This window comes from Enoplosus armatus, chromosome 1 (genome assembly GCF_043641665.1).
Source record: "Enoplosus armatus isolate fEnoArm2 chromosome 1, fEnoArm2.hap1, whole genome shotgun sequence".
Taxonomy (NCBI): Eukaryota; Metazoa; Chordata; class Actinopteri; order Centrarchiformes; family Enoplosidae; genus Enoplosus; species Enoplosus armatus.
The window spans coordinates 15229747-15242751 of record NC_092180.1 but is presented as its reverse complement, the minus strand read 5'-3'; the positions used below and the strand labels follow the sequence as shown (position 1 = coordinate 15242751).

The following is a 13005-nucleotide window of genomic DNA, read 5'->3' as shown; positions in this document are numbered from 1 at the left end:
AGTTGCTCTTGAATGTTTCTGTCCTATGAAAAGTACCTGAGTGATAAACGAAAACGCAAATAGTGGGAAACAACCCGCATCCTCTGTAGAAGTGTACAGTATATGTAGAGCTTTGGAAGCTTGGAGTTGGAACGCAGTAAGCCACAAGACAGAGGGCGCGACCACGGCACCAGCTGAGGTAGAGGTTTGACTGAACATGAACTTCCCAGGGACCCACAGTGGCAGCTTGAAGAGAGAGGTGTAGCTACCGGTAAACCGGAGTCACTGGGCTGGCGGAGTGGACCAGAAAAGGAGGGGGGCTGTGGCTACAAAGTCCCCACTCCTGTCACTGAAGGTCCATGTGCAAAAAAGAGTTGTTTTTGTTTTTTTTTTTTCCTCAAAGGAAGTATAACTGCTCCAACTAGAATGAACTGTGTTAAATCTGCTAGCCCACGGACGAACAGATAAATCTCTTTACAACATGCGGTTATGTCATCATCCATACAACATGAAACATTCTCAACCCTGTTCCCAAGGTTTTCTAGACTGTAATAAATTAGAAATTGAACTAGTTTTTGCTGTATTTAACAAAGCAGTTTGTGTGTGAAGCTGTTCGACACAGAAGAGGCTGGAAGTAAACCAGCTAGGAATGGTTCGCTGTGACCATGGCAGCCTGATGGCAGAGTGCAGAGGTTAATGATGCTGCTAGAAGCCAATTGGTGTCCCCACCCCCGAGTGGCCTGGTCCAATTAGGGCAGCTTCATGAACAGACCATTATCAATGGAAGGGACAGGCATGGGGCAGGGGAACTGAAAGAGACTCATGTCTGCTGTGAGGGCAGCCATCGCAGCAGGATCATGCTCTATCTGTGTCCTCAGAGCGGGGTCGATCTTCTCCAGCCGTCGCTTGATCCTCTTCGCCTCCCTCTCACGGATCAGCCTGGCTTGCCTCTTCTCCGGCGTCTCGTTGGCCCTCTTCATACGCATGGCCTCCCTGTCTCTCTGCAGCCGGCGCGCCCGCTGCTCCTCTGACTCCTGCATCCTCTGCATGCGCTTGGCCTCGCGGTCCCGCAACCTCCTCATTTCCCTCTCGTCTTCCGTCTCACATGCCCGCTTGTTCTTCTTTGCGGTGCGCTCGCGCTCCAGACGATGCAATCGGGCCTCCAAGGGTTCATTCTTCCTACGCAGAGCCCATTTTCTCATTGGCGACTGGGCCTCCACTAACTGCTGATAGGCCACGCAGCTGTTGCACACCAGCAGCACTCCGGCGGGATACACCTGCATGGGGCTCAGGATGTCGGGGATAGGAGGGAAGCTTGAGGAAGAGGAGTTAAGAGCATCAGGGATAGATGCGAGTGATGGCCCTTCAGAGAGGAGACTGTCGGGCAGCGAGGGAAAGGAGGATCCTTGGTCAGAGCCTGTGCACGGTCCTGGGCCTGAGCATGGTCCAGATCCTGGGCCGGGGCCATGACATGGTCTGGGGCCTTGACACTGACTCGAGATATGACCTGGTCCCTGGCAGGTACGGTGGGTTTGACATAGGTTGGGGTTAAGGTCAGGTGCTTGACAGGGGCGAGGGCCCTGACATGAGCTGGGGCTGGGGCCTGGTCCGTGGCAGGAGCAAGTGGCGGGGCCTGGGCTGGACATGGGGCTGCTGGAAAGGGACATGGAACAGGTGTCCCTTCCACCGGTGACATCCATCCTGGTTGTGTCGAGGACATCTTTGAGCTTCTCCCTAAGAAAAGACACAGAATTAAATAGCTGGTCAAAGTAATACATCCCCTTCCCCCATCTAACCTGCTTAAAAGTTCATGTTATTGCTTAATTGAACGTATCTCGCTCTCAAGACACACATCTGGGCACAGTCACCTCCTACATTATTTACTTTACAAGCCATTAAACACTGTGTCCAATACATCTCCAGAGCTAATGATCAAATCTTACTGTCCACACTCATTAAAGGAGAAGCACCTCATGTCATAGCACCAGTCTGCATGCTCGATACAGTATGTCAGTTTATTATATGATAGCTAGTAAAATATTCAGCTTGCACAATAATGACAGTGAAGGGTAAAACACAGACATTTTGGTGGCAATTAACAGTTTTCAGTTGCCTTGTTTTCTTGTTAGCCACTGGCCATTGATTTTGGCTTCATGTATCAGGCTGCCATGATTGACATGATTTGGAACGTATTTGTCCAGTGGGGGAAAAGATGACTCATTTCATCTGACTCATTTCCCCAACTATTTATCTCAGAGATGAGACAGACACTCTGTCATGTGACGTGTGGTTAAATAAGAGAGGAGTTTAACAGCCCAAGAGGAGGCGATTGTTTCCATAAAACACTATGGGAACAAAAAATGTGAGCCAGCTGCTTTAAAAAAAGTTACTTTATTCATACTTATAGCTGGCAATAACAACATCATATGGCTTTTCAGCACAAATACGTATTTATGTTGTTTTTTCAAAACTTATAGTAACACCAGATTCTGCCATCGATAAAAGCTCATGCATTATCTTTTCTTTTTATCTGCCTTTTCTTTTCACTCCTGTCCAAAAAAAACCATTACGGCTACTGTGTTTCTCCTTCTACTATGTGTCCTGACCTTGCCTGTGCCATTTCAATTTGAAACGTAATGGTAGTTGCTAAGCAACATGCAAGTTTATTTCCATTAAATCTGTCATTCCAGTACTAATTTTATTCATCCCTCATGTTCTGCACCCTGCCTAATCTCACACTCCGAGAACCACTGCTCCATTGTGTTTGAGTGTGCTGCATTTAAGACACATTTTCAGTTAATTTTCAGACGGTACACCTGATCTACCTTTTGATAGATTTAACCGCCTTGTTGGATGTACTAAAATAAAATCTCCAGTCAACCTAAATATTTGACTTCTGAAGGATTGTGACCTGCAATTCTGACTCAATTTTTAATTTATTCACTGCACTCCTGCCAAAATCTTTTTTTGATGTTCCATGGGGAATTCAACTGCACTATCTCATTATAAAGTAGCTTCACTGCCGAATCAGTGACTTCTGCTGCCTTTGTCACATGCTGAGAAAGGTCGGTTGTACGTTACTGAACCCTTAGATCCTGTTTGAAAGATTAATAAAAACAGCAAGAATTTGATCAGTAACAAAACAGAAAACACTCTGAGGTAAGTATTATGTATTTTATATGATTTATTATTTATTTGTCTTTTATCTACTTAAAAATGGTGGAAGCAGTTGACTTTTTTGCAATTATTGATAATATGTTATTAATTTGAAGTAAAACGCAGAAACTTTGAGGCCATAATGACACATCTATATCTAAAACATCTGTGTACTACCTTCCTTTCAAAAATGACAGCAATGCACTGAAGACTTGAAACAAGAGATACAGCAGCGATGAGCCGAACCTGTTAAAGTTGTTGGTGTCTGTGAAGCGTGCGCCGCAGACAGCGCAGTTGGAGAGGCGGTCCTCAGAGTGGATGAGAAGATGCCGTCCAAGTGAGCCAGGCGAACTCAGGGATCGCCCACACACTGGGCACACATAGCTCTTGGTGTTGCTCATCATAGTCGTGTGCTGTTAAAGACAGCAAAACAAGATAAGAACAAGAAACTGGGAAAAAAATAGACACGTTTAAAGCACAACACCAACATTAAAAGATGACAACTGTCCACTTGTTGTAGTTGGTTCTCACAATTGTTAACAGGAACAAATTGGGATCAACAATAAAATGATGGTTGCATCAATAACAGGGAACTGCAGAATAAATGAAACACCTTACCAAGAACATAACAATGGCTGTCAAATATTAATGAACTTATACAACATATTTTAACTGCAGATGATCAATTATTAAAAAATATATATAAATAAAAAATTATGTTTATTATTTGTATTAAAAATGTACGACTGCTAAAAAAACATAATCATAATTGATGGTGTGGGTGTAATGCACAGCACTGTACACGCTATAAGAATGTGAAGTCAATATTTTATCAAAAATGGAGAAAACCTTTTAGAAAAAGCAGATCACAAACGCAACACTTGTTGTTATTTACTGTTCTAAATGGAATACATGTGTAAATGTTAAATGTTAAACATAATGGAAATAACAAAATGAAGTTGATCCAGTTTTGAAAATATAAAGTCTATAGATAAAAATGAAATGATAGAATATTTAAGATATCATAAATAATTTGAGCAGCATCCAAATGTGGTTCTCATACTACCCAACATTACAGTGACAGAATGCACACTCATCTTTAAGTGCAAGAACCACAAACTGTCTGACAATTGCAAAAAGAAAAAAAAAACATGTACAGTGTGGATTGTGTGACTTCTGCAAATGCTGAAGTAAGGTATACATCAGCCACTGAATGTGAAGTGAGACTTTGCAGCCATTGGTGGAGACGCATATAATGAGAGTGGAAGGTGTGGATTACAGTATAAGAGTTGAACCTGCAACTGCAGCATTTTTAAGAGCATTAGCTATCATTTACCATCAGCAAATATATAATAATCTTCATAACATTTGGCACTTTTTTTGTTGTTGTCGTTTTTGACATTTGGATTGAACAGAAGCCAACTTAAGATTCTATTAACTCTTAAACCAACTTTAATTGGTTTATGATTAAAAAACACTGCAAAATGTACGACTCCTCTGCAGCTACATGACAAAGTACACACTAGTCAACACCTTCTCCCTCAACCTGCATTTCACTGAAGTACTGATGCTGAAATCTACTTAGGGGCTTTAAAGGTGATGACCTACCACTAGCTTATTAGACACAGACTGCAATAAAGGATCTAAAGCTGCTTTGTTTTCATGGTTCTCTGCAAGATTAGGACAGGCGCCACGACGTTGCTCTCACCTGGTAGACATGGGAGATGAGCTTCTCAGGGCTGCTGAAATCCAGCGTGCAGAGAGGGCAAACAAAGTTGATGCCGTGGTCTGCCCCTTCCTCGCTCTCCTGAGGAAAACCAAGCATCATTAAAACACATTTCAGGAGCAAAACCAGTGCCATATGCAAAGTACACCTCACAGCAATGTGCGCTTGGATATCATACCCATTTTGGATATTTATTTTATGTCTAGAGTTATTATACACAAGCATTCTCTGTTTGTATCCTGAGTGTTATTTACGTACCAAACTGAAGCAAAGCAGAGCTGATTATAAACATCACATGGTGCCTGCTTAAAGAATAATGCTGTAACACTGTAACTTATTTTCTATGTCTTGCTGGGCCTTTGTGGGATCGCTACACATTTCACATGTTTCCGGTTGAGGCATTTCTGCAAGTGGTAAATGCTTTTGAGTGTGTGAATGAGCAAAATTCTCACAAGCCCCAGTGACTCACTAACAGTGACATGCTGCTGTGTGCTGTCACAGATGTGACTCACACGCAAGCTGAAACATAGAACATTTTCAAACAGAAGGTCCAGGCACAAAGCATATTGGCTGCTACCAGAGGTGTTCTGTTCAAATCCATTAAATTGAAGTGCTTGTCATTTTTATTTTCTGTTCTTCTTAGTTACGTAGGGTTTACACAAGTTGCAAGTTGTCACAGCCCACGTGCTCAATGATTAAAACGCTGCTTAACAAAATTACCTCTTTTATCTACCAGTTTTACTCACTTGACATAACAAATCTCAAAATAGAACAATTTTCAAAATGGATTTTAGTTTTAACAAATCAAATGCAAAATTTAAGTAGCAAATATTTCAGCAATTCTTTACAATTTCACACATGAATGCCAAACAAAAAAGGTGACCATATGAATGTTATACATATGTCTGCACACTGCAGTACAACTAGCTGACGCACAGTTTGTGTTTTAGACTTTTAACAGATGATCAGATCAGAAGGAAACACTGTGAAAATGTCAGATATTGCAGATCAATACTTCCTGTTCCTCTTGACCCCCACCGAAGTACAGTCAAATTATCTGCTATTTTACCACAGTTACCTCTCCAGTAACTTAGACTAAACCTGCAGCAAATACTACAGTGGCATACACTCCTATAGCAAACACTAAGAGTGGACATCTAGTATATATCCAAATTAATATTCACATCAACAGCTGTTTCATGCATGAGGAAAAAAAACCTCCAGCTATTAAGTTTATCATTTTGACAGCCCATACAACTCTTGCCACAACCACTTCATTTATACACCATATGCGATGTACCGCATACCTCAAGATGAAACTGGGCACCAACACAGTCAATAATTTATCTCTGTGGAGTCTTGTTTGCATGTTCATGCCACAGCACAGTGGCGCATAGTGTAACATATAGGCAGTACTCAAACTAATTAAAGATCTACAATACTGTCAAAGAAATAAACAATACTACTATGAACAAAACTGGCATAATCATGAAAATTAAAGATGAATGTGGCCCTTATTAATCCAGCCCATTTTGATTTTGGTTTGATGTGGGTACCAGCCCTCTCACCTCTTTGACCCCTGCTCCTTGTAGGCGGCACTGTGATCTCTTGGTGGTCATGTGGTCGTCGGCGGAGGTGTTGGAGGACGAGTCTTCACCGTGGTTGTCAGGGTCACTATCGCTGTCTTCTATGGAGGCAAACACAGCCCTATCAATACAGACAGACAACAGAACACAGAGCAGGGCTTACTCTCACTAACACCCCTCAGTCCGAGGACGTCCCACAGAGTCCACCCAGTCTTTCCCTGTCCCGTCCCGTCCCTCCATCCTGTACCTGAGATGCTATCCTGCTCTTGGACCTCCTGGGAGTTGTTGCTGCAGCATTCACTGTCCTCGGTGAATTCGTCCCTGCCATCCATGTTAATAGTGTGCTGAAGTCCTGTGATGCCTAAAGTGTGGAATGGCCCTGGAGATGGAAAGACCGTAGAAGTCAGTAAGATGAAGTGTTTCCAGTGACTGGAGAGAAAAAGTGAGGAGTACAGCTGGCGAGCATATTTGTATACTATAAGCTAAACATACATGGAAATATATATTTAACACTTGGGGGGTGGGTAATATGATGATATATACCATGAAACAATTTAAATTTTGCCATACCGTGGTATCTATCTGTTAACATCTCTGGGTTTATTATACCAATTTTGGCAATGCTGCAACTCAGCAAGCTTAACTGCTTCGTGGTCATATTGGATTTTAATGTTTTTTTTTGCATCAGTGAGGTACCCTGATATGTCAGGTATTGAATTTGCCAAAAACTGTCATTCCTATTTGTTTTTTTTAAATCCATTAACAAGATATTCAATTGGTTTGTCCAAATGTATTACATCACGATTACGATAACAATAAGGTTTTGCCCCATCTAACTCTACTTTATTATCATCATATAATTTTGAGTCTATTTCAAAATCATATGGTGATAATAAAGTGGAGTTAGATGGGGAATTGTATAGCATTGGTTATTCATATGACAAAGAATGAGTGAATTAATCAGTATACATCATAATAATAAAATAATAAAATGCCAAGAACTGCAAGCCAAGTTGTTTGCAGTTTCATAAAAAGGTGTGGAGGACATGAAGACCCAGCCTATGTATCAAGTTTGTCGATATAGAAGAAAGTTCAGTTTCCTGCAAACCATGAACCACACAGGCAGAACATAAATGTATCTACAGACAGACAGACAGACAGACACCAATATGACCACGGTGGCAGGACCTCTAGTTGAGGAAGTAATTTCACAAATAACATGCTTTGTCTGTTTTAATACAGAAACCTCCTATTTACCCATATATTGTATCCAGCATATGGGAGCTTTATCTCCATAGCAACACAGAAACAGCATTTACTGTCATAGCATACCACAAGAAGGTATGAATTTTTTAACACGAGTGCATTCACCTATAGTTCTTGTTTTGTCCACAGTAAGACACATACGATGTGTCCAGGCCTCTGATCTCTGAACATTTTGCTGTTTGATTAAGCACAGAATAGTAGAGATTATTACAAAATGGCGTCAAAAGTGAAACCTATGATCAGAACAGCACAATCAGATAGTAAATAATTTATACAATTCTGCATTTTCCTCAAAATTTTTGGGATCCACTCGAGATGTGGACCATAGGAACTTCTTCGCCAATTAGGCTGCTTTCATATGAGCCATCCGACGCTGAAACGTAATGAATGCTAAGCCAAGCAAAGGCAAGCCCACTGACATACGTGCACACACATTAACTTCATTTGCATCCCAACCCCCACTTTTTCACACACATATACACTCGCAGATACATGCTAGCTCTGTTCGTCAGCCATGCTGCAGTCCCACGGGGAAGCAGCCTGCACTCCTTTCCTCTAGCTAACTGCCTCGCTACTCACTCTCTCTCTCTCTCTCTCTCAGTACCACCCACACACTGAACAGCCTGGCTCGCCCTCTGTCCTCCCTGCTTGTATGTAGCTCTGACTACTTCCATATCTATACCATCAGCTCTGAGGGGGAGGATAAAGCTTCATACCATGACAGCCCATATGTGGCTCATTTAACTCTTTGTGATGCCACTCTTTGTTTTATGGTCGCCCTGTGGGTTGCAGCATTCTGTAAAAATCCCTTCACTTTTCTTGTTTTTACACTTGACCGTGCAAACCTGTATTTAACTGCCAACACTGCTTCACTGGAGACAGTTTTATTGAAAGCTCCTCTGGCATTCACACACAAGAACATCCAACTTCAGATCACTAAAATTAATGATAGCTTAAAATCCAATTTTCTTCTCTCTCTCTCTCTCTCTCTCTCTCTCTCCATTAACACAGATCAGAGATGGAAGAGAGATCCTGACTCCAGTTACCTGAGACTGACAGAAGTAATTACAGCCCTCGTCACAATCCTGAGGTATTGCGCACACACACACACACACACACACACACACACACACACACACTCTCGCTCACTCTGTGTCTGAGGAAAACAGGGGTATAATCTTTGAGGACGTATGTCATTGTACTATTTCGCTAGTGGTGAGAAGTTAGTATGTGAACGCAGTTTGGGCACTTTTCCCATAGAAACCAAAGCATTCATTAACACTGGTAGAGTGGGTCGGAGTATTGAACTATGAACTACTACAACAAGCTGGCTTCACGGCACATAGCCAATGATTGATGTGTGAGAGATACCCATCCCCCCACTGCTAGGGCTCTGTCTGTACATCTGTCTCTCCTCGCTCCCTCGCTCCCTCCCCCTTCCTCCCTCCCTCAGTCTCTGCCACTGTGATGTTATCTCTGAGTCTGTGTGTCTGTAGGCAGGAGGTGACGCAGTGTCTGACTGAATCCAGACAAAGAGACAAACTCATCAGCCAACAGACACACAGAAGAGGGAGAGGAGAGGAGGAGGGTGGGGGGAGGCAGTGGGGGGTGAAGGGCTAGCGCGCAAAACAAAACAGACAAAAGACAGAATGCCAAAACTCTACTCAAACACCAAGCAATGGGGGTCCTGTTGAATTCAAAGCCCCCTCCTTCTCCTTTTCAGCCGCCGTCCCCTCCAAAACACACACATACAGACACACAACACAGAAAGTGCTGGGGCCCCTGTCTTCCATGCGCACACACACACACACACACACACACACACACACACACACACACACACACACACACACACACACACACACACACACACACACACAGGAGGACAAGGATGGTGGGCCAGACATCGGATCAATTCTCATTCTGATTAACTGGTGACCTACTATCACAGAGAAGAAGGTGAAGTGATTAACCATTTTTCTCTGTGGAAGACTTTCTCCGGTTAGTTTGGCACCTGAAATTAACCTCAATTCTCCTCCTTGATAATTACAACTGAAAAGTAACATTTACACACGTATATATATCAGGCTTTGATGTGGCCACAGCACTACACCATCACCATAAAAGCACCCCGTAATCGCAGATAATCAAGAAACACTTGTGCTGAGCTACTGCAGCACATTTGGGAGAAAACATGTTATTTTTAGCTCAAATTCAGGTGCTTGACAGAAACAGGTGTATGAAACACTCTCTTCATATTAGATGAAAGTCCAATTAAGAAAAGCTGTAGCTTCTGTATCAACACATACGTACACTCCCCCAAAAATGTGAAAAGTTCTGAAATACCCTGCACAGTATTTATTATAGTAAACTCTTTGAGAAAGAGTTTTTCCAGAATGTTCACAGTAATACATGCACCTATTCAGCTAAACACACTGGTGTCTATTTACTGTCAACCTGAAGGACACATTCACTTTTCTCCATAAAGCACATACCACCTCCAAACCAAATGAACGTTTATATAATGCTGTTTTTCTTGGTGTTGTTGTACATCAAACTCAAAGAGGAACACAAACAGCGAGACAGACAGCACTGTTGTATTATTGTCTGGAATTCCCTGTCTGTCTGTGTGTGTGTGTGTGTGTGTGTGTGTGTGTGTGTGTGTGTGTGTGTGTGTGTGTGTGTGTGTGTGTGTGTCTTTGAGTGTGTGGCAGCCCGCCTGCCTGTCAGACTGTCTCGCTGCCTGTCTGGTCTGTCAGTCTGTCTATCTGGTCTGACCCTCTCAGGGGGAACAGCTCTGCGCATGCAATTCATACCTCAGAAGAAAACACAGGTAAAACAATCACAGCAAAGCAGAGGAAAGTCAATGCACAAAACACAGCGCCTGAATTCACACTCCGGTGACACGGCAGGAGGTGCGGCTTGTCAGTCTAAAAAATGTTTTGGCATTTCTCACAGCATGACATGCACTAACTTATGCCAACATGACATTGTATTAGGCCCTCCTGCGGGTTTTCAGCTCCCACTCTGGACTCTCGTAGAACAGAGTTGCAGCGCAGCAAATGAGCTCATTAGCTCGCAGGGATTACTGCAGTCGCAAGAGCGAGATGTATTTCAACAGCAGTTTAAACAAACTATGTTTAGAAAGGAGGGCTGCAGCATACATAACTTCAGCAGATTACACTGGGCAATCCCCTTCTGTGGATTGGGGCATGTTCAAGAGGTCAGCGTGCTGTCCACCAAAAAGTGGATCCGGGTGGCAGAAAGCCAAAAATGCCAAAGCACAGAGAGGGACACTGATAGTTTACTCACACCAGTGGTCTCCCCAGTATTGCTTTGTTTCAATAAAGTCAACGTTGTATATTGTATGCAAATATTTCCTTAGAATAGGAAATCAAAATTGGATGCTACAGTTCATAATAGTGTAGTGCCATTGATGGTATGCAGGAAAGCCCTGCGCACAGACAAGGATGCTCGAGGACAACACGCCACTCAGAAAACACTCAGCTCATCAGAGGTTAATCAATGTGAGGAAATGTGTACGAATAGGCTTATTGTAGCAAGAAATATTGTAGATATCTCATTATAAAAAGGGAGAAAATATAGAGACATACTGATTTCAACAACTGTCATCCTAATGTACAAGGCAACTACACATATTTTGAATAGCTGAGGCTTTCCTTAGTTTTTGTACTTTGTGGAGCTGCAAATAATTATTATTTTCCTTACTGATTAATCCATAGATTATTTTCTTGATGAATCGTTTTGTCTCGAGAATAGTGAAACCCAAGGTGACGTATTCAAATAGCTTATTTTATCCGACCAACAGTCCAAAACCCAAAAATATTCGGTTTACCATCATGTATGACAAAGAAAAGCATCAGATCCACACATTTAAAGCTGGAACCAGAGAGTGTTTGGTCATTTGTCTGACAAAGAAATGACAAAAACCATCAGGTAATCATCAAAACAGTTGCCTATTTCTTTTCTGTTGATCCACTAATCAATTAATTAACTATTTATTTCAGCTCTGCTGTTCTGTACTGCTTTTCTATCATCTTGTTCTGAAACGGAGATGTCAGAGCAAACTGACTTGACGCCATGCAGATCCAAAGCGTGAAGTGAAGAAGTTTAAATGCTTGTCCCCTCTGATCAAGGTTTAATATGCTAGTGGTGATGAGACACTCTGCGAAGGTCTGCTTGTTCTTAACACCTACAACATGTTTTTGCGAAGATAATCTACAGAAATGACACCTTACAGAACCAGAAACATGGTTAGCCACAAGCCCTGCCATAGAGGCTAACTAGAGGAAGATACCATTGCAATGCTTCTTATATATTAGTCTACTTGGAAATGTTGCAAACAGTGATATAAATTACTAGCCCTCCAGCATGCCACTGAAAGTTTGCACATTATCAATTTAAAGGAGAGGTGTTTACATTACTGTCGCAAGACCGAGCACTTTATGTTTGTCAGGAGATCAAGGTGATGAGTATCATTACACACTATCAGTATACCAGCTTTTTACTTACTGGGCAATAAACGTTGCTGTTCAATTTCTTTATTTCTGTCGCTTTTGCTTTCATACATGTGTAACTATGTCAGTATAACTGAGGAGTCACTGTGGTATAATAAAGTCTTGTGCAGTAATCTCACACAAACTACAAACTAAAATGAAAGTGAGATATCCATCACCATGTTAACTGTTATCATGCAAACCTAAGTGTAAGCTGCCAACATAATATACTCTAAATATACAATTATACGACAGAGTATGTGATGGCATGTCATGAGGAAGCCCGTCTTAGGTTTAATACACATATATGAATCCATTACAAGATACAGCGGACAGCAAGGAAAGCGACTGAAACACTGTTAATGCAGGTCGCTACAGAAACAACAATAATCCAACACATTCCTGTCAGACAATCAAAGTATACACTGATAATGGACGTGACGCGGATAAATAACTGGTGAAATAGTATTAGACAATACCTGGAATACCTACAGTTAACTTTGAAGGGGTTGGTCTGTTTTCGCCTGGACATATTATTGCCCACTCCCGGTTAAAAAACTGGAATCTCCTCCTAACCCAGAACGGTTACCCTGAGAGCAGTCCAGGTGTTTTCCGCACTGAGGGAACAGATGATGAAAGAAATAATAATAATAAAAAAATGTGCTCAAATCGTCTAATCGATCGGCAGAGTCGGGGCCATTTACGGGAGTAAAAAAAATAAAAAACGGATACATAAGAGAGTCACATTCTTGCAGTCGTTTAAGAAAAAAGCCCC

The 13005-nt window shown here is 42.0% G+C and overlaps 1 protein-coding gene across 1 annotated transcript; it reads right to left on the bottom strand.

Annotated features, from left to right (window-relative positions):
• Positions 1–728: 728 nt before the first annotated feature.
• On the bottom strand, positions 729–12763 carry znf821 (zinc finger protein 821). Its single transcript, XM_070909572.1, has 6 exons — positions 12723–12763; positions 6695–6826; positions 6430–6545; positions 4844–4942; positions 3382–3548; positions 729–1356 (listed from the first exon to the last, which is right to left on the bottom strand). Exons 1-6 carry the CDS (start codon positions 12760–12762, stop codon positions 729–731), a joined length of 1182 nt encoding a protein of 393 aa, XP_070765673.1. The 5' UTR covers position 12763.
• Positions 12764–13005: the final 242 nt, after the last annotated feature.

Bases quoted from the DNA above. Each gene is read 5' to 3' on its own strand.
- znf821 (XM_070909572.1), bottom strand. From the start codon at position 12,762: ATGTCCAGGCGAAAACAGACCAACCCCTTCAAAGTTAACT. The intron at 6,546-6,694 runs GTACAGGATGGA...CCTCCATAGAAG, and splicing joins AGAGCAGGATAGCATCTCAG to ACAGCGATAGTGACCCTGAC. The intron at 4,943-6,429 runs GTGAGAGGGCTG...GGTTTTCCTCAG, and splicing joins AAGGAGCAGGGGTCAAAGAG to GAGAGCGAGGAAGGGGCAGA.